Source organism: Microtus ochrogaster, chromosome X (assembly GCF_000317375.1).
Source record: "Microtus ochrogaster isolate Prairie Vole_2 chromosome X, MicOch1.0, whole genome shotgun sequence".
NCBI classification, from domain to species: Eukaryota; Metazoa; Chordata; class Mammalia; order Rodentia; family Cricetidae; genus Microtus; species Microtus ochrogaster.
Window position 1 is genome coordinate 9,977,617 of NC_022026.1, and position 27,454 is coordinate 10,005,070.

Below are 27,454 nucleotides of genomic sequence, written 5' to 3' on the forward strand. Positions count from 1 at the left end.
AGCATGGATACAGAAACTGGTACACGGTGGCTCCCTAAGCTGCCTGGTTTTTAATATATACCCCCCAAGTCCAAGAGTGTACATGGGATAAGTGGGGTACCCTGAGTGCCTTTCATCTTTCAAGGGCACCTACATCAAGAATCTTTATTTTCCAGGATCGGGTACACTTTGAGTATGGGTGGATTCAAGAATTCAAGATTCCACTCAATCCAAATGGGTCTCTTCCAGCACCCAGTTCTGAGTGGGGTCTAACTGTCTTCTTAGACTGGTGTTTGAATGCAGTTTGACCAGTGGCTCAGAAGCCTGTTTGTGGCTCCACATTCTGTCCTAATTGAATACAAACAGAAAAAAGAAGCCTCCAAGTTGCCTCCACTTCTCCAGACAAGGCAGTTCAAATAAGAGGGATAAATGGAAATTTTACGGCTTGTTGGGCTTTTTCCTTTAATAAGATAGCATGATAAATAAACCTGCTTCTGTACAGCTATTTAATATTTCAGAAATACGTACATGTTACATGCCAAGAAAGGAGCCTGGTTTTCTTGGGAGAAACAAGGTGAGATCATAATTCAAAAAGAAAAGCCCCACAAATAAAATGAGCGAAAAACAAAACAAAACAAAACAAAACAAGAGTGCTAAATCACAAATGCACAACTAACTACAGGTTCTGTACCTACACTGTTAGCCACATTGAACACGATTTCTGAAGGAGCAGAACAAACTTAAAATGCAGGAGTCCCTGCTGTCCCCTCCAAATGAATGAGAAAACAAAGTCAACACTGCTCAAACCAGTGGCCACATCGTAAAAACTGTACAGCTGCTGTCTGTCCATTCATTTAAAAAGCAAAGTCACTAGGATGGTAAAAAAAAAAAAAAAGTGAGAACTGGTGCCTTTGAACTCTCTGATGATGAACACTTTTACTCAGGGTTTGACAATTATCTCCACTCTCTCTGCACAGCGAAGAACAAGAGGCAGAGGGCAGTGAGGAGGTAGGGCTTTGCCTCGGCATGGGTGCCGGCACTGTTGGCCTTCTCGTTGGCACTCTTCCCAGAATGGTCGGTGGCATTGTACTCAAACTCGGAAGGACACTGCTGATATTCGCAGCCACTTCCGCTTCCTTCTCCGCTACTTTCATCACCTACATTGAAAAGAGAACAGAGATTTCAGGGCACGTCGTCTCATCAGGTCAGAAAAGAACAAACCCCACACGTCAAAATCACCAACGCTTACTGATATCAAAGAAGTCCACGTCATTGCCGTTGTAAGCATTCTTCATCTTATTGGTCATAACCCGAAGGGCCATGATTTGACGAAGGATCAGCATGTCTTGTTTGGTGGTGTCGACCTGGACTTCGGGGTTGTTGCCCTGGTTGGCCAATCCATTTCCGGTCACTGCAAACAGGTACCTGAAAGTACGACATGATTCCATTGAAATGACCAGTAAGTAAATGTAGGCGAGCAAAGATTTGCTGAATGTTAGCATCTCCACCCAGCATAGTGGAGTAGACGTTCTTCCATTTGCAATCAACTCGAATTGTTCCTTCTCCCTCTCGGGACTGTGTAGTTTCTGTGATCTGACTGTGACCTCTTTTGGGGCGATTGTTCTGGCAAAGAAAAACACCCTCTGAATGGGTGCTTATCTCCATCACAGAGTGTCCCAGGGTGGGATACATGGACTCATCAAAGAGAATGTGACCTTTTGAGAAGTGGTGCTTTTAGAAGGCCAGGACCCTGAGCCAAGGGCCACGGGCGCTGAATGTTTTTAACAGTCCTTAGCACCGGGGTAGAACTACTGCCAAGTCCAGTCCTTTGTAAGTATCTGGGTGCCTTTTAGAACACCCAAATGCCAAAGCCCATGCCTAAGGGCACCTAGAAACTTTCTGTGGCATCATTAGCCACAGTGAACTGCTTCACTTAGATCACAGTGAAGAAGCTGCTCTTTCCCTCGGGGGAGACTGACCTGCTTTTGCCCTTGCCGTTCCAGCAGTCATCCTCATTGCCATTCCCTGCCGCCATCCTCTCGTCGTTGCAAACAGTGGTTGGGAGAGAGGACCAGAACTTCTTAGCCTGTTTCAGTTTTTCCTTGACATCAGTAACCTAAGGAAGAAAATGAAAAACAGCTCACCTATGTACAAATGCAAAACTACAATGTATGATCCCAGCACTCGGTAGGCTGCAAATAACACTCGCCCTTGCCTCTGTACACGACCCTGAAGTAAACTCATTGTCTGTCTGTCTGTCTGTCTGTCTGTCTGTCTGTCTCTCTCTCTCTCTCTCTCTCTCTCTCTCTCACACACACACACACACACACACACACACACACACACACACACATCATATTAAGTAGAAGGTTGACTACTTTGGAGGAAGACAAGAAAGGGTAATGGAGATAAATATGATCAAAACATATTATATACACTTTCTCAACAAACAGTGGGGCTGAAGAGATGGCTCAGTAGTTACGAGCATTTGCTCTTCTTGCAGAGGACAAGGGTTTATTCTTAGTAGACACTTGCTAGCTCACAGCTATCTATAACTTCAGTTTCAGAAGATCTGATGCCCTTTTATGAACTGTACACTTAACCAGGAATCCAAGTGGTACACACATACACAGAGATGCAAGCAAAACGTCCATACACATGAAATAAAACAGCAATAAAAAAAAACGCAAGAACATAATGTTGACCTAAATCCATCTTAAAATCTAAGCCAACCCCAACCTCTTTATGGATGTGCCTTTTGATCATTTCTAGATTATATGCAACTCAGTGTTTCAAGTTCAGCCCGAAGGAAAATACCAAGAAATAAACAGTCACTCAGAGGAATTAATAGTTCAAGTGCAAACTCTAAAGGAGGTGCCTGGATCCTGGATCCACTGTCTATTTTACTTCCTCCTGTAACTGCCATCCCAGCCTGTAACACAGTCTTTCCACCCCAGGCTTTCCTGGTCTGAATCAAGCATCCAGCACACAGGCAAACTTCACTGGCTTTATTCTTCTCTTCACGTCTGTGTCCTGTCGGGCTTCCTGCTCTGGGTTCCCTCCGACTACGGCACGAGGACTCCCAGACTGCCATAGGACATTGCCGTGTATCACCTGTCTATAGCCTACATTTTTCTCCTACCCTACCATCATCAACTTCGACCTTACATAAGCCTAGACCACGTCACTCTGCCCTCAACCCACTTCTCTTTAAAATCCTATATACTAAAAGGCACCATGGAAGGTTTTTAAAAAAAAAAAAATTAAAACCCAATGAAGACAAACTGAACCAAGGTTGTTTTGCTGCATGAAGAAATTTCCTTTGAAAAGGTGATTGATTAGAAAAGAATAGCCAATGGTAAAGACGTCCTTTCTACCTGAACAAGGACTTCGGCAGATAACTTCTTTGCTTCCTTAAATACAAGGTGGATCGTATTTTGGGTATGGTGCTGATAATGTGAAAATGTTTGCAATTGGCATTATTTACCTTATTGGTCAAAAAATAAATAAATCCACGCACAGCGTTAACAAGTTAAATGTCATCACATGAAATCAACTCGGGATTTTAGGTTGTTTACTTGTGAGATTATTTTGGCTCTTACTGAAGAGCTTAGACTGGTGCTTCGCTCCCTTTGTTGAGGTCTCTGGAGTCCGAGGCCCTTTCTTACTGCCCTGAGCTTCCCCTTGTGTATAACCTAGCGACGGGTATAACAGATGCTCAGTAGATTCACAATGGCACTGGAGAGAAGTCTGGAGATGCAACTTGTCACAACCCACTTCCTTGACTATATAGGACCTTTGTGAGACAGAAAACGAGGCACATTTACTGCCGTCCACATACAAGAAGATTAAAAAGTTAAACACCTAAAAGACTCACACATGTATGCCTTCCAACTAAAAGTTCATTTTTTGAGCAAATGTTTGGAGTTCGTTACCTTTGAACACACCCATTCCTGCTAAAGTACTCACCAGTCGGTCCAAACTAGTGCCAGCGGCTGTGGTTGGGCGTTGTTCTGGATGATAAGGCCTGAATCGAGCGCTGAAGGCACTTTCAGAGATGGACCGAGAAATTCGGCCAGCCGGGAGAGACTTCGGAGGCCCACAGCCTTGGAAAACCTACAGGGAAAGTGAGTTCGTATTAGGGATGTTAGAGTGTACAAAGCAGAGGGCGTGTCTCGCTGTCCTGCCCAGCGTCCCGCCTGCAATACCTTCTGAGACACTTGGACACTGTTATCCTGCATGTTCATGATAGCATCAGAAATCTTCACATCGATAGGATCCATAACCGACTCAATGTTGAAGGGGCCCTCCAGCCTCTCTGCCACCATCAGCATAGCGTCTAATAAGCATTGGAGAAAGACAATACAGCATAGACAGAAAAATCATTAGTTCAGATTTGACCATCAGCCCGATCGTTTTATCGCCTTTGCTTTTTTTTCAGAGGGAAGAGGGGAAGGGGGAGGGGGAAGGAGATAATACACAGTTTTTTTCCCCAGTTTTTTCTTATTTTCTAGCTATTTCTATAATTTCAAATTGTATCTAAACATTATGTCTCAGCAGCTCGCTAAAGTATGAAGGAGCCAGATGAATGCTTTGTTCCGGGGCAAGGAAATTCAATCGGGAATCGCCCATCTTTTGGCTAACTCACTCCTCCGTATGTCAGCCAGCACCCAGCTGACAGTCTGGCTAGGGACAGAGGAACATGCCTGTTCTCCCAGACACTTCCCTGGCATCTTTTCCTTTCAGGTTCCATTGACGAGAGTTGAAAACGTAAATCAGTTACAATCCTGGCATACCGATTCTTTTCTTTCACTTCTTTTAAAGAGACATTGCAGATCCTCGCGTGCACAGTTGCATAATAGAAATGAAAACGTTCTGGGAATCTGAATGTCTTCAAACGATGAAACTTTGAGGCGTGCCACTTTGGGGTTAAGATAACCCCATTTTCAAACGTGAGGGCCTCAGCTGATTTAGTAGTAATATGCATGGTTTGGGCGATACCGGTGAAATCACGAGACAAAACACAATGCACAAACATTGCCCATTTCACCGATACCTGGAAGTCACTTGTAGACTTTGGAGGTCCCTGTCATTTCCTAGCAAGTGCTGGATTCCTTAGAGAAAGCAAGCTGTTATTTGTTTCCCATATGTGCTTTTGGGGATTATGATTTGGTATCTTTGTCTAATAACTTGTACAAAATTAGAAGAACTTTTGGAAATGACCCCCCCCCCAAACGGGGGAAAAGGAGATGGGTTAATTATTGACACATAGTAAACTTTTGAAAAACTATTTTTTATTGCTGTGTGTATGTGTATGTGCGTTTGTGTCTGTCTGTCTGTGGGCATGTGCTAGTGGGAGTGGGTGCCTGTGAAGCCACAGTTGGTTGATACCCTGGAGTTGGTGTTACAAGTGATCGTGAGGCACCTGCCCTGAGTGATGGGAACCAACTTGGGTCCTCTGGAGGCATGATGCGCGTTCTTAGCAGCTAGGTTTCAATAGTTAAGCTTTAAATGGTGTTTTCTCCTTTATACTCCATAAGTTAGATCCCCACTGTCTACTCCTATAGGTACTTCAATGTCAAGAACAAGAGTGTCCCTTTTCAGAAGGCCGGGTTTCTCTTTCAGCTGCTACCCCAGCTGAGCTTCTACCTAAGCTTTCTAGTGGGAAAAGGCTTTAAGCATCATCCTAAAAATGAAATCAAAGTTGGTTATCAACTTTTCACTTTCAATCTAGAACAAGTACTACATACCACTTTAGAAAGTGTGAAGCCGCCAACCATGAACAGATTCCTGTGCAGTGTGATGCTTTAGAGTAATCGCAGTAAGTAAGCACCAATAAAATGATGTCTCTAACCTTTAAGTAAAGGCTGAAAGCATGAATATGCCATTGTACTAGAGGAGAGAGGGGGAAAAATGCTTTTGATGTGCTAGAGAAAGGCGAATTTGCAAACAAGCGGAGCACAGCGTAAACGTGTTTGTCACTGTCAAAGCAAAGGGACCACCACATACAGAAGGCACATTCCTTCACAAGCCAAGAAATCGTGAGTACCAAATCAAAATATTATGAATAAATAACAAACTTCCCAACTGCAGAGGTTTCGAAGGGGGGCGGGGTGAATTTTCTACCTATTTATTCCCCTAGTGGTGAGGAAAGGCAGGCCAAATCGATCCCTAATGTGTTTGTGAAAGCCTGAAAGGAAACATAAACCCCAATTCTTCTGGCTGTTTGGCGTCTTTGTAAACTCAGGGCCACTGGCCATACACAAGGGCCTGGGAATGGAGAGGAACCCAGGCCTTTGTTGGGGCCGGTGCCATGGCGTTGCGTGTCGCATAGCTGAAGAATGCGACTGAGGATCTATTCTGCCTGTGGCTCACAGACCAAAGCCAAAGCTGCCTGGAACCCTGCAGGAAGTCAGGACTGGCTAGCCACCGCCCCTTCGACAGCCGCCACTAGTCCCCCAAAGAAATACCAAAGACGGCTGGTTTGGTATTTTATTTTCCTTGTGGTTGACAGAGGCCACAATTCTCATATGCATGGGATATCATACTTGTTCCTGCCTCTGCCAGGAACTGGCTGGTGTCCCCGTCAGCAATTCCAATACTAAATTCCCATGGGCAGCAACACGTGACATTAACAGGGTTGGCTCTGAGTCAATTGAATGCTAAGAGAGACACAGCACGTGAAGAATTTATGATTCTCTGAAAACCAGCTTCTTTTGGTGGTAGTGGAAAGGCAGACATTTTTTAAAGGTTGAGTTTCCAAAGGGGTTTCCCATATTTGGACCCAAAGTTAGACCAGTCCTGAGGAAAGCTGACAAGACTTGAGCACTTAGGACTTGTGGCGATAGGCAGATGCCGTTGCGGAAACACGGAGAACCCAGCAACAAGGCTGATTTGGAAAATGCCTGCTCGTTTTGAGAACAGAGTCTCGAGTCTGGTCCAACCACAGGACCAGCTCAACACACTGGTTTTAAGGGGCCCCTCCCAACTCACCCAGAAAAGCATCCCTTTCTTGGGAATCAGCAGGAGTGGGAGGAGACAAGTAAGGGTAATGGCGATGAGTCTGATCAAATATATTATATGCATGGATGAAAATATCATATGAAACCCATTATTATATATAATTAATGTATGCTCATAAAAAACAGTGTTGAAAAAGTATTCCGTTCTCACTAGGGAAAGTGATTACTTTTTCATTGTGTCTCCAATAAATAATCAGAAACCCACATCTTTAGCCTCCCAACCTGACTGAAGAGCTGAAGGCAGTTTCCCAACTTAACCCCAAGATGTGACTTTCAAAGGGATGAAACAAATCTTTGACTACTCAGTAACTGCACAGTCATTTACACAGCAAAGAAAAATTCCAGCGAGAGAGAGAATATGAATATTTACAGCACAGGCATGTAATTGGGACTGAATTCTACAACCGTGGAGATTAATTAAACCCTTGTGAAAAAAATCCATGAAAAAGAACAGGAGATTAACATGTCTATTAAGCCTGGCCTTTTCTATCAGCTTCATTAGAAATAAAGGGTAGTGTCTCCATTAAAAATGATGCTGACATACAACTGCATATTACGTCACTCCAAGAGCATCATTTAAAATAGCTGCAGAAAAATCAATTCCAAAATCCTATCCATTTTCACTTGGGTTTAATTCTGTTTCTTCACAGATAGCACATGTAATTTTAAAAATACACTATAAGAAGCGCAGCAACAGTTGAAGGCTGAAGATTAATCAGGCCAGTCCGAGTATGGTTTTGATATACTGAGGATCTGGAGGGTCGCAGACAAAATTGGCAGGAATTTGGCCTTTGGTACAAGGCTGTGATTGGGCCTTGGTAGTGGCTGCTGCTGGACAGGCTGCAATACCAGAACGTAAGGTGGAATTGTCCCTGCACTGCCCTCAGGGTGCCTGGGTAAAAAAGTAAAACTCACTGTCACCCAAAGCTTTTCGTATGGCATGCTTGCCCCAGAGAAAAGCCTATTATGTTCAAAAGCTAGGAAGCCCCACTGTCTTTCTTTAAGAACTAAGTTTAGCTACCTGTGAGACAGTACACCTGCAATTTCACCCATTAGGAGCGTGAGTTGGAGGCCAGTGTGGGCTACATGTAAGAAAGAAGAAAAACGACAACCAACCCAAAACCGCAATTTAAGAAGAAAAAGTAAATGAATCACAAACTCCACAACTGGCTATGGGGAGGGTATAATTGGGGTAGGGAGGAAGAGGATGACCTTAGTGAGATAGGGCGATACCATAGTCTTTATTTCCATAGGCCATTTTTCATTTCTCCCCTGGTTTCATTCCGGGCATGCCACACCATTTGTGTTTATGTTTCCCCTTTCATGAGATTCTATTTTTCTGTATGTAAAAGATTTGTTTCCCAGGGTTCCCACAGCTTTGAGCTATCTAGGCCACAATTATGCTTCAGAGTGTAATGTTTACATCTTTTTCTCCCAGTCTCTGTGTTTAAGAATTGATGGGACCCAATTTATTGATGCACTTTCAACCAGACTTAATATGGCAATTCACTCTCGCTCAGTCTAAAATGTATCTTCTTACTCCAATTTCCTCTACTCCAAAAAAATTTAAACCTTCAACAAACAAAATAAAGCAAAACCGAGCCAGCAAATTACATGCACGCTGCGATGATATGGAAGACTTAGGAAAAGCTTGCTTCCTCTAAAGACATTTCAATGTGCAATTCTGCAAATGTGATTGGGGGGATGAGAAAGAACTGGTACTCTTGAAGCATGTATGTACTGTTCCACCAATGCTGGCCTTTGTGACCTCAATAGCGGCCAGGGAGGTTTCGGGAGTGGCGTGCACAATGGGCACTAATGTAGATGGCTGCAGGCTCTTTAAATCAAGCTAATGTTTTTCCCCGAAATCATAACTGGCCTTCTCAGAACCTAGACGGTTTGCAGTGCTGTCTGGGTTCTAGTAATGGCTTTCTAATTGGCAGAAATCAACAGACTCAACAGTCCTACTTACTAAATAATCAGAGAAAGACTCCATCCACTCTCATAAGAGGACTCTACCATGGCGAAGTCCCTACGAAAACAAATCCTGTAATTTTCCACATCAGAGTTCTTCAGATCTGATGGTGAAATGGGCATCTGGTCAGTTTGCCAAAGATTTGGGTGACATGTAAAAGAAAGACTATAGTGTTGGGGGGAGGTTGTGTGTAGAGGCAGGGCTTGTGCCAGAGGCTAACATCAGGATCCCTAAGAATGGTACTGTCACCTTAATTTTTATTTTTTGATAAAGGGTCTCTCACTGGCCTGGAGCACAGAACTTGTGTTAGGCTGATTGTCTCTACCTCCCAAGCCCTAGGATTACCAGTGCTCCACCACACCTAGCTTTTTTTTCTGATTGTGGAGATCAAACATAGGCCCTTGTTCTAGCAAAACAAGCACTTTACCAACGGACCACCTGCCCAGCCCAAGAGAGAATCTTCAAAGCTCCTTTCATAGCTCTGTGAAGACTGTACATCAGAGTGAACATGAACAGACCTAGGATGAGTGCTAAACCTGAGAATTTCACAGGAAATATCAAAAAGATACCCCCTGCTGCATTCAAAGCCGGTGCATCTAACTGTCTTCTGCAATGCCACCAGTAGTTCAAGAGAACACTGACTGGCAGTGCTGCTTTTACTACCTCAAAGTACTGAGCGCAGCACAGCCAGAACTCTGCCAAACATTTCCCATTAAAACGAAAGGAAAAATCTCAGAGCTGGCAATTACAACAGTCCTTGTGGCAAGAAGTGGAGTCATGGCTAGTAAAACAAATACATCAATGGCTTGCTCACCTATGAAATTGTTCCACTCAAAATCGAGGTCTCCTTGGTTGGCCAAACAGCCTCTCATGATGTTAGAGCAGTAGTTGAAACAGGGCTTCACAGACACCAGGCCCCGGCAGTGGGGACAGTAGATCATCTTCAGCAGCGCTTCCGTGCACTGGGCTGTGGGGTTCACCTAATGTGTGACAAGACCAAAAAAAAAAAAAAAAGAAAGCCACAGTTGGGTTAAAGGAGCCACAACTGACATTGGAGGATCATCCGGGAACTTCGGGATGAGTTAAGAGTGTTCTCCATTAGGAGGCTGGACTCCAGTGGAAGTGGATTAGAGTAAGAATTGGACAAGTGGAAGACAGGTGCCAGAAAGCTGAGTTAGGGGTGGGGTGAGTGAGGTCAATGTAAGTTCTGGTCTTTCTTCGTTTAGCGCTGCTGATGGTAGACCTCAAGACCGTGCTGCAATCCCTGCTTTCAGTACCAGACTGAGACATAGGTACAACTTGTATTCAAATACTGAGTCCAAGACTGCCCTTTGCACGTTAACCTCCAAGTATCTTTCCCAAGGATACTTCATATATACTTTGTTCAACATCGAAAAGCCATTCAGAAGGTGAAGATCATGCATTCTATAGGGCAAGATGAGTACCTTTAAACACTGCAGGGTTTCAAGTGTGGAGTGCTCTTGTGACACATAATCAAAGTGATAAGGCTTCTGCTAAGTTATGAGAAAGTTATTGGATTTCAGTGGAGAGGTAAATGAAGATCATCTCAGGGACGTCAATGGAATGGCGCGCCTGTATTTTCTTAGCAGAAGGTGGAAGAATCTAGGACAGTTAATGTGGCATAGGAGTGTGTGGATGTGGCCAGAATTTAGAAGGGCTGGACACTGAGCAGAAACCGGGAGACTATAGGAGTCAAACAGCAAAGATAAAATCACTACTCAAATCAGACTAGGCTAGCCACCCTCTAAGAGAAACAGCATTTACTGTCATCCTTCTTGTTGGGTCGGATGAAACTGTTTAGGACCATGAAAGAGCCAATTCCATCCCATTCTTCATTTCCATCAATGGTAAGAAAGGATCCCAGCTAGGTGTCATATGCTGGCGGCTAACTCCAAGTTCCTGGATTACTCTCTCTGCCCTCTTCTCCTATTTTGGAGCCTTTATCAGAGGATTGGTGCATTCTTCACTCTCATCAGCAACTAGTTCCTCAAGCATAGGCTTTTAGAAGCCAATACTACAGCAGGGAGCAAATACTGGGATGCAGGGTGGCTGGCAATGGATGTCACCTGCTCTGGTGTGTTGCTTTGGATATCACTTATCAACAGTGCCCTTAGGAACAGGAACAGGATGGTGCTGTCTATCTGGTGAATGTGGGTACACACACACACACACACACACACACACACACACACCCTTCTTTGGCTTATTCCCAACAGAATGCCAGCATAAAAGGGGAAAAGCGTGCAACAACAAGATGGTAACTGTATACACTACAGTCAACATTCTCTACAAAGAGTTAGGACTTTTCCACAGTTTTAACCATTCCCAAATGTTTTCCTAAGCATTAAATTAGTCTCTTTAACTGTGTATGAATGTACAGTAAAGTTCTGGCTAACCAATATCCTTAAGGAATGGCCTCTCTGGATAACTAGATTTTCTGGATAGCTAAAAGTTCATTCCTTTGGAGTCACACCTTGTTGGGACTTTGATACTCATTCACCTCTCATTTTACAGAGGAACAAGCAGCCTCAAGGAGGAAGGGAGCCCAAGTCACAGGATCAAAGAAGTCAGCACTGGAAGGGGCCTAGCCCAACACAAGCGCCGCTGCTCTCACATTGGAGAGATAAGCAAACTGTAGGCAGAGATTAAACAACCTGCTGACAGCCACCTTGCCGCATTTGATTCCAGTACTGCACTTATCAGACACCGTGTCCCTAGGATTTCCCAGATGTGTCACCGCTTCCTGTCATCCTAAACAGAAGATAGGCAATTCTATTCTTAGGCCGTGCTGATTTTCTTCTTTGTTTTTAGTTCCAGTCCACATTAGAGAGGCTGCTAAATGGCCGGATCTTAGGAGATACACAGGTTATGTAAATGACTTATAAAAAAAACCCACAATACAGCTAGATGTGTTAGAGCATGCCTCAAATGGCAGACGTAGGACACTGAGGCAGAAGGACAGCAAGTAAGTCAGCCCAGAGAAAGGGGTGAGGCCCTGCTAATGAGAGAGAATGGAAAGAAGGCGGAGAGGAGAGAGAGGCAGGTGGAGGGGAAGGAAAGGAGAATTCCAGAATAGTACTTGGTATGTTGAACATTATTCAACTAGCAGTGTCCTGGTGGAGTACGTGTAGAAAGCTAAACTGTCAATGTGGATACTCAGCATTTAACACGTGTCTGGGATCGTGACGTTAGTTTGCTGTATTAGAATATGAAACCTGCTCTACAGAACACAAAGGAAAATCCCAAGGTAGAACAGACCTTTAGGAAGTAAACAAAATATTCAGGTAAAGATCAGTTGATTCAAAGAGCATTTCCCAAAGCACTTGTTCTATTATTTACTTTCATGATGTGGGGAAGTTAACTCTAGGAAACACTATATTACAGTTACATGGCAAGTTCAGCTGCATGTCAAATCATTAATGCAGGGGACCTTGTGATGCCCTCCCCTAAATGAGTCTGATGTAGTCTCCAGCTTAAAATCAGAGAGCAAGCCAGGTGGTGGTGGCGCGCACCTTTAATCCCAGTACTCGGGAGGCAGAGGCAGGCAGATCTCTGTGAGTTCTAAGCCAGCTTGGTCTACAAGAGCTGGTTCCAGGACAGGCTCCAAAGCTACAGAGAAACCCTATCTCAAAAAAAAAAATCAGACAGCAGATGAAATCACATGACACAGTGGAGTTTCATTAAAGAAAGAGTATGGGTATGGAAACAGTTTTCCATTTCTTTTTTTTTTTTTTTGGCTAAGGACTAGCTCACGCTGTACGTGTGATCTACTGTATAACTACTAAAAGCAATCACTTGGCTATGGGAACACTAAATAATACTACAACTGTGAAGAGAGATGGAGAAATTATAAGAAAGCTGGGACAAAAGAACACGTTAAACACTGAAGCAAGAGAAAAAAAGTGTTCTTTCTCTTTTCAGCCATAAATCAAGACCACGATGCAATACTTCAGCAGAGGGGAATTCTGAATCTGGGAAGCAAATGCCATTTGCTGGATGAGAGCCTTATATAAAGGGAGGAGTTTCTGTAACAGCCAGGAAACCTAAAGAAGTAGGAGTCCCCCCGCCCCCATGGCACCTCCCGCTTCTAGAAGACATTTCGATAAACTAGCATTCCAGGCTTTGAGCCCCAACTTCACCAACCTGTCCACGCCTGGATGGTAGATCCCGTGTAACAAGAACAGGCTCTTCACTCTGCAACATCACTACCCTTTGGGGCTAAACCCAATGGCTTTCTCTTTTGGAGCTACACTGGACTTCTTAATAAAAAGGCACAATAGACTGGTAAAGAGCCGAAGGAGTACCAATCAACACAGGGAAGAAAATCCCAAGTAATAGTGAGTGCATCACGGTGCATTTGAAATTCTCTTCTGGAGCCTTTGGCAAAAGATCGATGCTCTGTTGATCCAGTGACGGTTCTCGCTGTCTGTCACTGTAGGATGCTCCTCCGCAAGTTTCCAATGATACCACTATACTCTTGGGTAGGAATGAAAGGTTAGATCTTTCTCACCCCATAAACAAACATACAGTGCATAAAGTCATATTTTGTTTTGGGATTAAAGCTGTGTGCCACCACAGCCAGCCCTAGGATCTTTTTGAAAAGATAAAATCCAATCCACTTACATTGTATTCTCTGGTGACCATCGAAGTCAACTGCTGCCTTCAATCTCTCTACAACTTACATACTGAAGTAGATTTACTTTAGAAGTTCCAAAAGCATGTAGCAGCTCATGCCACATGGGGAATAATTAAAAGAGCAATATACTCCAAGGTCTTCCTTTAATCTCCAGTTACGTATTTATCCTCTATGGTACAGCATACCACTTAAAATGTTCAAGCCAATGGTCATTTTGGTGCACATGTCTTGACTAACAGCTGTTATTTTTCTTTTATTCAGTAGGGTCTGCTGAATCCAGATGTTAATCACTCCCAGAATACTTAGTGCTGAGATAAGAACGGGGCGGAGCTTTATGATTGTATTTCAAATAAAGGTCACAAGTTTTAGACTTATCTTAGGGATATAGTTATTTCTCAAAAGTTTATGAAGACAGAAGAGGAAAACTATATGTACCTTCCCCTTCTACCCCACCTTTGAACAAAAAGAATGATTTAAAGCACTCAGAGAGAACACACTTATCTAGCTTTTACAGTTGTGTGTGTGTGTGTGTGTGTGTGTGTGTGTGTGTGTGTGTGTGTGTAAAATAGAGTGAGGGCTTGTCTGGGTCTGAGCAATGAGTTTGACTAGTGAAAATGGTTGAAGAGGCATTGAAGGAAGAGTTTGTGAGAGAGAGAGAGAGAGAGAGAGAGAGAGAGAGAGAGAGAGAGAGAGAGAGAGAGAGAGAGAGAGAGAATGAGAACACATGTAGTATGTGTGCACATGCAACCACACATGTGGAGGCCAGAAATCAACCTTGACTTCTTCAGGAGCTACCCACCTCGTTTATTGATGTTACTGTATTGTTAAGATACCGGGCTCCCACCGGCCTGCAGTTCACTAACTGGCTAGGCTGGCAGGCCATCAATCTCCAGGAATGCATATGTCTCCCTATCCCCAGAGCTGGGGTTCTAAGCCTATATTGCCACACCTTGTTTTATATATAATAAGTTATTTATTTATTTATTTAGGTTTTTCGAGACAGGGTTTGTCTGTAGTTTTGGACCCTGTCTTGGAACTAGCTCTTGTAGATCAGGCTGGCCTCGAACTCACAGAGATCCGCCTGCCTCTGCCTCCCGAGTGCTGGGATTAAAGACGTGCGCCACCACCGCCCGGCTATACCTTGCATTTTTAATGTGGGTTTATCAAACTCAGATCATCAGGCTTATAAGACTAGGATAAGCACATATTAAGTGAGTTATCTCTCGAGCTAAAGAGGGTCTTGAATTCTAGATTGAAGAAAAAATATTTTGTTTCATGACCAATTTAACCACACATGACTTTTGATGGGTTTTATTGATTCATAGGATTCATTTATGGAATACTTAAGGTATGCCAGGTTCTTATTTAAGGGCCTTACGACATGTAGTAACTCATTTAACCCTCAAAACAATTGTGTGAAGCGAGCACTAATAGCTGATCTCAGAAGTGAAGTAGAAGGGGGTCAAGAAATATTCAGGGATTCACACAAGGTCTTCAGGTCAGAGCTGAAACGTCAAGAGCTGAAAGCTGAGCTTTGGACCCAGGTAGTCTGGTTCTAGAGCACACGTAGTTAACTTCTTTGATGTCTAATGTTCTTTTCAGTGATGAAGATCAAATCTAGGTCTCACACATGCCAGGAAAGTGCTATGCCCCAGGTGCTGTGGTGAATATCTATCTACACGGCTTCTTTGGAATCATAGCCTATAGGAAACTTGAGGGCAACACAGGGGCTCCTAGACCTCCCACACTATCTGCACACTCAGCCAACACACTACAGGGCTCAAGACTTCCTAACGATAGGGTGCAGTATTTCATGTTTACTGGCGAAATGAATCAGGTTTTACATATGAGGGCAATTTAGGACACGACTACATGGAGCAATGCATACTAGATACTTGGAGGAGAGGACATATTGTTTAATGAAATAATAATGCCTTACTGAGTGCCAGCACCATGCCTTAAAACTGTTCAGTTGCTATAGGGAGGAGAAAGAAGATATAATTACAGGGTATTACTCACCAGCCCTGCTCACAAAGAGTTCAAAGGCTCAAGAAAACACCAGTGGACATGGTCGAGAGGACTTCCCTTGACTGGGGGGTGCAGCTGAGTGATAGAACACTTGCCTAGCATGCACAGGCTCTGGGTTTCATCCCTAGTACCACAAAAGCCCCCCTTTAACCAAACAAATTGGGCAAACAACTCACATTTTACCCAAGTTCTGAAATTTTCAAAGAACTGCAGCTAAATGTAGCAGAGATAATAAATTCCTGGAGAAAAGAACGGACAGGGCTTAGAGAAGATAGAAGGGGCTGACATTATTTATGGAGGGGTGAGAACATGTGTCCACTTTAGCTTCTGGACTGAATATTTCTGTATTAATTCAAAGACCAAAATCAATTTGAACAATTGACCCATAATCCCAATACACGAATATCCAATTTCTAAGACTCTTAAAATCCTTCACAACTGACCAATGATTTTTTTCAGTATTAGGCAATTTACCATAGTAAGGGTCACTGGGGAAGACATTGAATTACTTTTTGACTTCTTTTCAAAGTACCCATTGTGGAGAGCAGACCCTGCCCTTCACCTGGGCAGCAGGAAAGAGACAACCCTGTCGGCGGAGGTGTGGGTGAGTCAGCCCTGACGTGAGCATGGGAGAGCTATCCCCATTACTCATCCATCAGTGGCGGCATGGACAAGAGATGCCCCCCTCCACTCCACCCACCAATACCAGAGGCAGTTGGGAGAACTGGCCCTGAGGTCCCAAAGAGCAGGAGAGCAGCCCCTACACCTTACTGACCCTGAAGATGTAGGTGTGATGGCCCAGCCGAACACTCACCCCATCTGTGATGAGCTCCAAAGTGGGGGAGCTGGCCCTGTAGATTCAGGGCTGTAGAATGTCCATGACACAGGGTAGTAACAGAGTCTCAGTGAGGGCCCAACAATGTCAATGGTGTACCAGAGACCAGTGAGTCTTTGCAATGAACGCCTACATGTAAAAAATCAATGACTCACTCTGTCATGCTGCAGCTTTTGTGAGATTTTCCCTTTCTCCCTTTCCCCCTTTTTTCTCTTAAATTTTATTTTGTTTTATTCTGGGCGGGGGTGGGGAGTTAGGTGGGATCAGGAGGCATGATGTGAGGAAAAAAGTATCCATTGTAAAGTGGGTGTGTAGCTTGGGGGTAGTGACGTCCTGGGTTCCATCTTTAGAGCTGAAAAGGATGGGGAAAGAGATGGAAGAAGAGGAAAAGGAGGAGGAAGGGGAGGGGGTACAGCAGTAATCCCCCTCCTCTCAGCCTTCCCGAGTATATACATGTATTATGACATCTGTATGCCATATCTGCTATAAAAAGCCTTTATAGAAAAGTCCCCTTGGAAAGCCTATTTTTTAAAGCCTTTCTACCAAATAACCCGCATTTTCCAAGCACCACATTAAAACCTCCAGTGAGCAGTCTGCAAAAAGAAAAATGCTAGAATGGAGCTCTTCCCACGGCCTGGATTTCATTTCAGAAATCCAGAGCGGGCCTTCAGCCACATTACACAGCAATGGCAGTCAGTGTGCTGCCCTCAAGTTAGAAACACATTGCCTTGTAGCTTATTCCAGCTCTGAGCATGCATTTGTTGCTGCGCTCCGCTTCCCAACTCGCCTGCTTTTTTTTTTCTTCACACAGCCACTCACACCAAACAAACAGAAAAGGTCTAGCTTTTCATCTGTTGCCTGGTAACATAAGCACCCGATAAAAACAACAGGAAATATTTCACCAAATTCTGGTAAGAGAAGGAGCTAGGGAGCCCACACTTGCCGTGGGATGTGATGAGTTTGGTCAGCAGTTTCCTAAGTCCTTCTCAGTTCAGTACACATACCAAGAAGATGCGACTTTCTCTCACTACTGATCGGATAAGGAGATTTTGAAAGCATAATGTGTACAATCAACTCAAATTCACTCAAGAATATTTGTGGGCACATTGTAGATAACATAGAGGCTATACAAATGTGTGAAGTTGTGCCTTATTTTTGAAATCACTGGACTACTATACTTCATATATGAAAATATGATTATTTTAACTCCCTTAAAGACTCTACATTTTTTGTTCTTTTTCTACTTTGCTCTATTTCCTTTTAGGCATTGTGTGTGGTACTATTACCTAACGCTAATTTTCATACAAGCACATCGAGCAGACATCCCACTAGCTTCTCCTTTATCTCTCCTTTCCCTCCCAGTCTCCTTCTGTCCCCCTAGATGCTTTCTCTTCTGCTTTTATATTGCAGTTTTAAGTCAGAGGATCTATATAAACTCTAGAAATCACAAAGCAAATATCCAGCATTTGTCCTTCAGAAGCTGGATGGATTAAGGGTGTTTGTGATCTCCACTCCTTCATCGTCTGGGCATACACCTTTATCCCGACCCCACCATCTCTTCAGTCCCACCATGCCCTTTGCAATTTTATCCTTTATGTCTAAGTAAAAAGATACTACGAGGGTAGAATGAAAGTTTATACTCGGTTTCTTAAAAGCTTATTTACACTTACAATGATGTAGGGAAAACAACAAAATGTCTAATACCCAGAATCGTTACGAGAATAGAAGTAAAGAGGGATCCACAGAAATGGCTTAAAAGGCAGGAGAGTCCTTCATAGACCTCGATGGTAAGACACTATTGTCTAATTATAGCCCCTGTAGTTTGGGGTGCGGGTGTAGACACAGTCCTGTTATGCCAGTGTTAATTGAAACCATGAGAATGTATCTCTTTGGCAGAAGAGCTATTAATTTTCATGGTGCATGTAACCACTTGTGCATTTCTAAAGCACCACAATAGACTCCACCCTTCTAGGCAAAACTGCTGCTACAAGCAGGTAACTAAAAAAACCGCATCATGAGCCATGTAGCGGCAGGCTATTCGTGAACCGTCTGTTTCTAATGAAGAGGGAGGGTATCTCTGCAGTTGGGATCTTAAGGCTCCAAGGAGTATGCCGAGACTGCTGGGTCCAGCGAATATGAAATGACGCAAGGAACAAGGAATGAGTCCTTCACCCAAGCAGCGCTCTTCTCTGGGAGGAAGGAAAGCTTGCTGATACTGACGGCCCTCTCAATGGCTTTGTGGTAATCAAATCACTGTTCATCTTGGAGGTGCAAAAAAGAGCTGGAAAAACAAGGTATCCACCCACGAGAAAGTGAGACCACCTCTGAGTTAAGCAAGAATTCAGGGAGCAGCCCCAAGGGCCAGGATGCTTCTGCAGCTTGCCTTTAAAGATTTCTTTGTAGCCAGTGGTTTGGATCACCTCAGTTGGCAAAGAGATTCCCTACTCTGAAAGGCTTTTTCTCAGGTTAGAGGGCATTGATTTTATGAAGTACCATAAAACTACATATGTTAAATTGTTCTCCTTCCAAGGAGAACAATATATAAACTGGTAGAGAACCAAATTATGAGTTAATCATATCAATTTTCTGCTTACTCGGTTTAAAATATACATTTTTAACAGTTAGGTCATTTACTACATTCCCCATAGAGCAAACGTTTAAATTCCACTTAACTGGAAGCTACACTCCAAACATTAATCCAGTAAATATTTTCCCAAGTCTGCAACAATACCTGGCATACTGCTACACAGAGACATCCCATGAGATAGATCTGACACAACTCTAATTTTGCCTTCTTTTGATTGAATACCTATGTGTTTTACTATTGTTATTCAAATAATACAAACAAATTTAGTTGAAGGTTGTGGTTTTAAAATCAGTCCTTAAGTCTGGAAATTATTCAATAGTGAAGCCAAAATAATCCATTTATTTATTTGTTTATTTTCCAGTTACAAGCATAACATTTAATGTAGCTTGATGATATTTTTTAACCAACTGGCAAATAACTTTGCCTTGTGTAAATTACAGGATATATCTTGTATTCACTATATACTTATTAAACTATAAACGTTTAGGAAGTCATAAGTAAAAAATGAATAAAGAAGAGAGCTCAATTCTGAAACAACAACAACAAAAAACCTTAAGAAGTTACGTTAAAAAGTAGCTTTTCTTCTTGCCCAACTAACAGTAGTACCTATATTTGGTTAACGTAAAGAAAGTTTTTTTTTTTCAAACAATTGCTTAGGGCGGTATGTACACTCTTATTTTTCTCTGCATAATGTACACATAGCACACAGGTCCACATGTATATACAGGCATTTACAGCATACATTAACTCCTTCCTGCCCATTCATGTCAGGATGACATGAAGAATTGCTAAAAGTGGGCAAATGTGTCAAGTGAACTTCTATGCCAATGGCATGGGCCTCGAAGACTTGTGGATGGTGGACTACTTCCAGACTGAGACCTAAGTATTTCCAAGATTAAAAATGATTTCTGCAGTTGACAGAAGTACAGCATTGAGATTAGTTTTCTAACTACCTTAAATCCATATGCCCCACCAAATATTTGCCACAGACAATGAAGGAATCAGAAGAAGAAGGAGAGGGTGGGCAAAAATATACTGCAAAGAAATTCCTAACAATTTACAGCCTTGACAGGAGAGAATCAGTTAATTGAATACAATACCTATTATTTCCTAAGTCCCAATAATCAGCATCTACTTTCTGTAACATCCTATTTTTAGATTCATGTGCTTCCCTCTGGTAAACACTGGCTTCCTCTCAACTAAGGTGGCAGGTACATTCTGTGCACTTGGTTGCTCATTAACAGTTAGTGGTCCCTGCCCTGTTGCCTGGTTATGTTTGTTAATACGCATCTGCTGGTTTAAACAGTAAGTGCCTTGGTTTGGATAATAAATGACCTGGTCATCCTAACTCTAAGATGATCTCTGTGATCGTTGATCTGCTGGCTGTTTTCATGTTGACCTTTTGTCTAATCGTGAAAACAACTAAATGACAAAAGCAAAAGCCACTATCTGTGCACTCAGACACAGTGGCTAACAAATTGGCCACCCACTTGGGAGCCAAAGGAAAAGAGCAGTCTGACCAAGATAACTTTGCTCCAGCATAGATGCTTCTTCCCTGGTATTAAGTCATAAAAGATGCCTGAAGTTAGCTTTCTATTGCTGTATTAGACATGACTAAAAGCAACCTAGGAAAAGTTTACCTTACATACCCTGGGTCACAGTCCACACTGGGGCAGCCATGGAAGAGTATTAAGTACTGGCTTGCTCTCCTGTCCACAGCTTGCTCAGTCTGCTTTCTTATACCATCAGGACCACCTGCCCAAGGGTAGCAGGATCATCCACAGTGAGCTGGGTCCTCGCACATCAGTCATAAAGCTCAGAACACTCAATACCTTCTGCAGTCCCAAATTCCAAAATGCTTCAAGTAAGCGTAGTGGTACAAGGTCCTGGCTACACATCTGCATGGCCCTGGGCTTCTGTTCCCGGCACTACAGAAACTAAAAACTTGCAAATCTCACTGAAGAGTGAACCATTCCCACTTTAAAATCTTGCTCAGAATTCGACTGCAGGAAATCTAGGAGAGCAAAGCTTCTCTATGGCAGCTAAAGCACATAACTCAGTCTTAAACCAATACAAAAGTCCCCTTTGCTTTGCCTCACGGAGGCTCATGAAGACCCTTCTAAGGTGGCTCCATGGAATACAATCTGAAAAATCCTGGTCTATGTCAACTCATTTAATTTACGAGAGGTTCATTTTTACCGGGTATTACAATAGTATTGTCTGTACTGGTAATTCTCGAACCAAAGTCATGATCATCATGACCTGAATAGTGCACAGCAATTGTCATGAAAGCTCTGAGCACACTTTATAATAAGGACAAATGCCCATGGATACTAATGATTTCCTAATTGCAACTAGTGGGCTCAACCATGCTCATCCAAAATAACTAGGTGTGGAGCCTGAGGTGGGGAGGGTTCTTTTGCACAAAGAGAAAGAACTAAAAACAGATGGGGAATGAGTTGTTAAAATTATTTTTAAAATTAAGACTTTGGAGTCAATGTGCATCCCACTTAAGAATGGCTACCAAGGAAACTACAGAAAATAACAATGATATATAAAGATATTCATCCTAGCCCGGTGGTGGTGGTGCATGCCTTCAATCCGAGCACTTGGGAGAAAGAGGCAGGCAGAACTCTGTGAGTTCAAGGTCAGCCCAGTCTACAAAGTGAGTTCCAGGATAGCCAAGGTTACACAGAGAAACCCTGTCTCAAGAAACAAAAAATAAATAAAAAACAAAAATAAATCTTGCCCTAGCACTGGTGAGTTAAGTCTAAAGAGTGTGGACAAAGTATGGGAGGTGAGAAACCAAGAAAAGATTGTTATTGAGCCAATGGAACCCTAAGGTGAGAAACCAAGAAAAGATTGTTAGTGAGCCAACCGAACCCTAATGACTTGTTTTTGAATCTTTCTGCAACCTCCTTTTGACACCAAACAAATAAAAAAAAATCAAAACCCAAAATACACACAGAGAACTTACCACAGAGACTTTGCTCACTATGTCCCTTGCAACTGCTAAGCCTTGAGCAAAAGTCCGGGCTGCAACAAAGGCGCGTGTAACCTGGAGCTTCAGTTTCCGAGGGACGTCTCCAAAGGGCTTCAGCTGCTCTGTGTATTTGCTCACGCATTCCAGGTACTCATCTGTAAAATGGTACTGAGAGTTCACCAGGCGGAACATGCGCTCCAGAAGGCGAGACCAGAAGTCATTGAGCATGTCTCCCAGGTTCACGTTTCCCGCCACATAGTAGCGCTTCAACTCTACGAAGAGATCTTTAAATAGTTCTGAATTTTGCATGTATAAGTGGCCATATGTCTTCACAAACATATCATTCAGGGATTTCTCTGCATTTTCAAGTAGTTCTTTGAAGAATTCTAAAAAGAAAAGCCAAAAAAGGGAGGGAGAAAAACATTTAGAAAGGCTGTTTTCTAGTAATTAAATAGCTGAATGAGGTAAATTTGAAAACTGAAAAATAATTGTGACATTCAACTGGAAAGTATGTCTGTATAAAAGTGTACTACTTCTGAGGAATTTGCATCTCAAATCTTTGCCAATAAAAGGAAGCCTATGTCACAACGTCATTCTTTCTCATAGAGAACGAGAAGAAAAATTTAAATCAGCAGTTTCTCAGTAATCAGTACAACACTTTGAAATCCCTCAACAAAAACGGCAGGCTGGACATGGCAACGGCATGTGATGCCAGTACTTGGGAGGCAGGAGGATCAGGAGTTCAAGGCCAATCTCAGCTACCCAGTGAAGTTGAGGCTAGACACAAGACTGTCTTAACAAACAAATGAGCAAGGAAGCAAGCCAGAAAAGAGTAGCAGCAGCATTATTCATTCGGGTATGGGGTCACAGCCATCATTTGCAGCAACTTTCTTGAGAGCTGCAATTCTCATCTCCATCCTGGCCCCACCCAACCATGACATTATTCTTGTTCCTCAGGATCGTGGTCAGATCCTAACTGCAGAAGAAGACCTGCCTAGGCCAAGACACATAGCAATCATCCTCCATAATCGTTAATGAAACCAATTATAATATAAGAGTTGGCTAAGGGAAGCAGCCAAGGGTGGTGTAAACCAGAGTTCCCACTGATCAGAGGTTGAGTTAATTGGAACTTAGAGCGCCTGTCCAGCAACTGCTTGTAGAGTCTGCTTTCCGGGAAGCTCCTGTTGTCTGAACGTCAGAGAGGAGGCGGTAACTGAGCATTTGTCAACAGGTTTATTTCTGTAATTCCCCATTTGGAAGCTTCAGTGTACATGCGGTGAGGCTCAAGCAGCCGAAACTCCCTGAGCTCACAATTGGCCACAGAACTCAGCACTGTAATACGCTACGAGCCTCAAGCAGTGTGAACGGTGGGGAAAGCCTAAGACTCCTACTTCGAGGTTTACATGCCATGGTTGAGAAAATAAAAGCCTCCGAAGGCCCGTTTACAAAACAGGCCATTCTCTCGCACCCCACATGGCCAATGCTGGCACAAAGTCATGCTCAACATACATAGGCACTACTAATAATACATGGAGTGACGCTATCGTCGCTCCTAGAATTGATGCCAGCATCCATTTAGAACATCTTTTTAACAGACTGGCTTATGTCTTGCCTAGTGATGTGGAACATAATCCATCTGGGGGGAACAGAAATGAAGGTCAAGCTGTTGGGAGGTCCGCTGAGAAGGCCTACAGCCTTATAAAACTTGGAGCTGTTTATCCAAAGGGAAATGCTTAACAGCTCTACCTTCCAAGGTTGTGAAACGTCCCAGACATCCACGAGACTGGAAGCAACTACTGGGTGGAAACTAAGGGATGACACACCATCAGCCATGGGAAGAGAGTTTACACTACCTGGAAGGCGGAATGCTGGAAGCATCGCACACAGCTGAAACTTAGGAATTGGGGCTTCTTCCCTCCTTCCTCCCACGTACTTTAGCTGCAGACTATTCGATTTCCCAGAGGCCTGGTGGGTGTAAGAACTGAGCTTGGGGACTATAAACACTTCTCAGCTCTAAAATTCAATTATTTCCAGTGTAGAAAGTACTGGCTTAACATGGGAAAAACTTGAGTGGAAAGCCAAAGTTGTCCTATCAAAGTATTCTATGTAAATATCCTGCCTTTTAAAAGAGGACATCATGTGCTTCTGGAATTTCTATCACCAGTCACTTGTCTTCCATCAAATAAACATCCAAAGTTCTTGAAAAGGGTCAAAGGAACTCTGGTTGTGCTATTAAATACCATTAGTTCCTTCTATATAAACAATCAACTGGCTATTGATGAATGAGCTAGAATGGATTCTAGAAGGAACCCACGACCTTGAGAGAGTAGAAGCTCTTTCTATTCAATCCATTTGTTCGGTGCCATAAATCAGCCCCGCGCGTTTACATTATGAGGAAGCTGTCTTTTATACATAAGCACTAATTCCTCCTTCACTATAAACGCTGCATCTCACAGCCTTAGTGTGACATGCCAACACTAAGTTATCACAGCAACTAAATTCCTCAGAAGCCTCTTTTTAAAGTGCTACAGCCCATCCTCTTCTAACTGTTAGGCAAACTGAAGGAGCCATCCATCCGGTCTCTCGCTGCGAGCAAGCGTGTAATGAAGAACAGCTAAGTCGGGCATCTACAAATGGAGGGAAAAGGAGAAACAGAAAAAAATTCTTCCTGACGATGGGAACTGTTGGCTTGTGACTGTCTACTCCAGCCTCTTCAGTAGTCTGAAAGCCATAGCAGACACTTTCCTCTGCCATGGCATGTCACTCCTGGAGAGCACCTGAAAGAGCATGGGGGCACTAAAAGGTCACATACTCAACTCCTGTTTAGTAATTTACTATCCAGCGGATAGTAAATTACTAAGCTGCCCCTAAGTTAGCAAGCCAGTTGCCAGCCGCAGTCCTCCTTTGGGGCTGTTAGCATATCAAAGAGTGCTAGGGGACGCTGCCAAAGGATCAGTCTTCCCTTTCCAAGGTTAATTTTATTAATGACCTCTCCTAGGGAGAAAATAGAGTGTTTATTCTCTCATGGACTGTGAATTTAGCTAAGTTGCCAGGGACTCAAACTCAGTACCATATACTTAGTACTTCTGCTGGCATCATCCAATGTCCCGCAGCTAGCCAGCTCAACTGAGCACTCTCAGATTACTTTGCATCCAATGGGCCCCCAGAGACCGCTCTGGGCCCACATAAACAAGTAAGCTAGGAAGCTAGAGCAGCCACAACAATCATCTCCATGCTACATTTTATGTGCATCACTTAACAGGATATTATGTGATATTCATGGTCTCATATCAAGAAAAATCATGGCACCAAACCATTTAATTAGTGGTTCTAATTGCATGTATGTTTGTGTGTTCTGTGTTGACATACAAAAAAAGGATGAAGTAAACACAGTGGTGATGGAGGAATACTGATCATCAAAGATCAATGTTTCGATTTTTGCTCCCTCAAAATTTTCAATGGCATGTAAAATTTTTGACTGACACATAACATTTCCACACATTCTTGAGGTAAGATTAATATTTTGATTCACAAATCCATTAGACAATGATCAACTTGGGAAATTAACATATCTGTCACGTTAAACTTCTGTCAATCCTTTTTGCAAGTGTATTCAAATTACTCTCTTCTATTTTGAGATACATACTATGGTCAACCTACTTGGCAATAGCACAGCAGAGCTTTCTCCTCCTAAGCAACTATAATATTTAACCAAGGATTAACCTCTTCCCATTTCTCCTCCCTAATACCCCTCACCAGTCCCTGAATCTACTCTCAACTTCGGTGGTTTTTCTTTTCTTTCTTTTTTTTTTTTAAAGCCTCATGTAGTACTTCCACAATGTCACAAATGCTAGGATTTCATTCTTATGGTGGAATAGCATTCTGTGTGTGAACATCAAATTGTCTTCTTCCACTAGTCAGTTGATAGACAAGTGGGGTTCTGAGTCCTGGTCACTGTCAGCAGTGTGGGCAGTTGTGACTTTGCCAGACTGATCTCCTTTCTTTGGCTTCTATGTGCGGCAGTAGAACATGGTAGATGATGTCCACTTCACAGTCAGCAGGCTACTCTTAGAATCCATAGCTCTACTCCATTCCATCATCGCTATGCTGACCCTACAACAGTGTACGGGGCTTCTTCCTCCGTCGTCCTCAGGAGTATTTTATAATCAGAAAAAAATGGTATTCCTTCCCGTCTACAGAAGAGTCTTACTTCTTTCACTCGGCTTCATCCGGAGGCCTCAATGCCCTACCTCTTTTTTTTTCCCCAAATTGTCTAAGGTGAACAGTGTCAAAGAAAAACATCATTTAACAAAATCAGCATTCATTTTTTTCATCAAGAAAAGTACTTCTTTTGCTGAACAGAATCTTTCTCGCCATAGCAATTTGAAAATTAGGACAGGTATGTAGAAGACTCCAATTATCTGTAACTCCACAACTTGAAAGTGCCAAAAGCTTATTGGCTTCTTTGTCTTTTTTCACATGGCCACATGATTGACAGCCCAGTGCTTCCATACTACTGTCGTGTAACACTACGTACTTAACATTTCCTCTAGAATTAAAGCTTCTCCAGGAGGATCGTTTTTAATAAGGTGGATATTTTATTTAATTTTTCTAAGATAAAAGATAGTATAATTACATCATTTTCCCTTTCCTTTTCCTCGCTCCAAGCCCTCCCATATGTCCCTCCTTGCTCTCTTTCAAACTCATGGTCTCTTTTCTCATTGATAGCTGTTACATGCATGCATGCGTGTGTGTGTGTGTGTATGTGTGTGTACACACATACACACACACACATGTACAGACATATCCCTAAATATAATATGCTTACTCTGTGTAATGTTATTTTATGTGTATTTTCAAGGTTAATCATTTGGTATTGGTTAACCAAATATAACCTGTTCAATCTGTATGTACTTGTATGTGTATTTTCAAGGTAAATCATTTGGCATTGGATAAGCAATTGCTGTGCTCTTCCTTGGAGAAAACTTATTTCTCTCACATGAAACATTTTGGCTTACTTCCAAATTTCAGTAGTCTAATTAATACTGTAACACTGTAAATGTGCACATGTAAATAATACTGTAATGTGCATATTAACATTCTACATTAATCTTGATGCATATCTACCCTTCCTTAGGATACACACTTAGCAGTCAAAGGATGTGAACATATTTAAATCTTTTAACACGCTACCAAATCAATCACCTGAAAGGTGTGCAAATTGAATATACTTGATATTTGAGTCCTATTTATTTCTAAATTCTCAGGACTCCATCAATTCTCCCGGGGGGGGGGGGAGAGGTGTGACGAAGATGGGCTAGAGTAACGAGCAAGAATGGGCTAAAGCATGACAGGCCTGGGAATTCTGTCTGTCAAGCAGATGGAGCC

General features: G+C 42.8%; 1 protein-coding gene across 1 annotated transcript in view; it reads right to left on the bottom strand.

Moving 5' to 3' along the window:
- Positions 1-424: 424 nt before the first annotated feature.
- Gpc4 (glypican 4) overlaps positions 425-27,454 on the bottom strand; it is a 108,306-nt gene continuing 81,276 nt past the window's right edge. The window contains exons 3-9 of the mRNA XM_005358455.2: positions 22,061-22,452; positions 9,791-9,956; positions 4,188-4,318; positions 3,949-4,095; positions 1,959-2,095; positions 1,229-1,404; positions 425-1,136 (exon numbers count right to left, since the gene is read on the bottom strand). Of these exons, the coding sequence (XP_005358512.1) occupies positions 934-1,136; positions 1,229-1,404; positions 1,959-2,095; positions 3,949-4,095; positions 4,188-4,318; positions 9,791-9,956; positions 22,061-22,452 (1,352 nt within the window). The 3' untranslated portion in view covers positions 425-933. The remainder of the gene's footprint in view (positions 1,137-1,228; positions 1,405-1,958; positions 2,096-3,948; positions 4,096-4,187; positions 4,319-9,790; positions 9,957-22,060; positions 22,453-27,454) is intronic.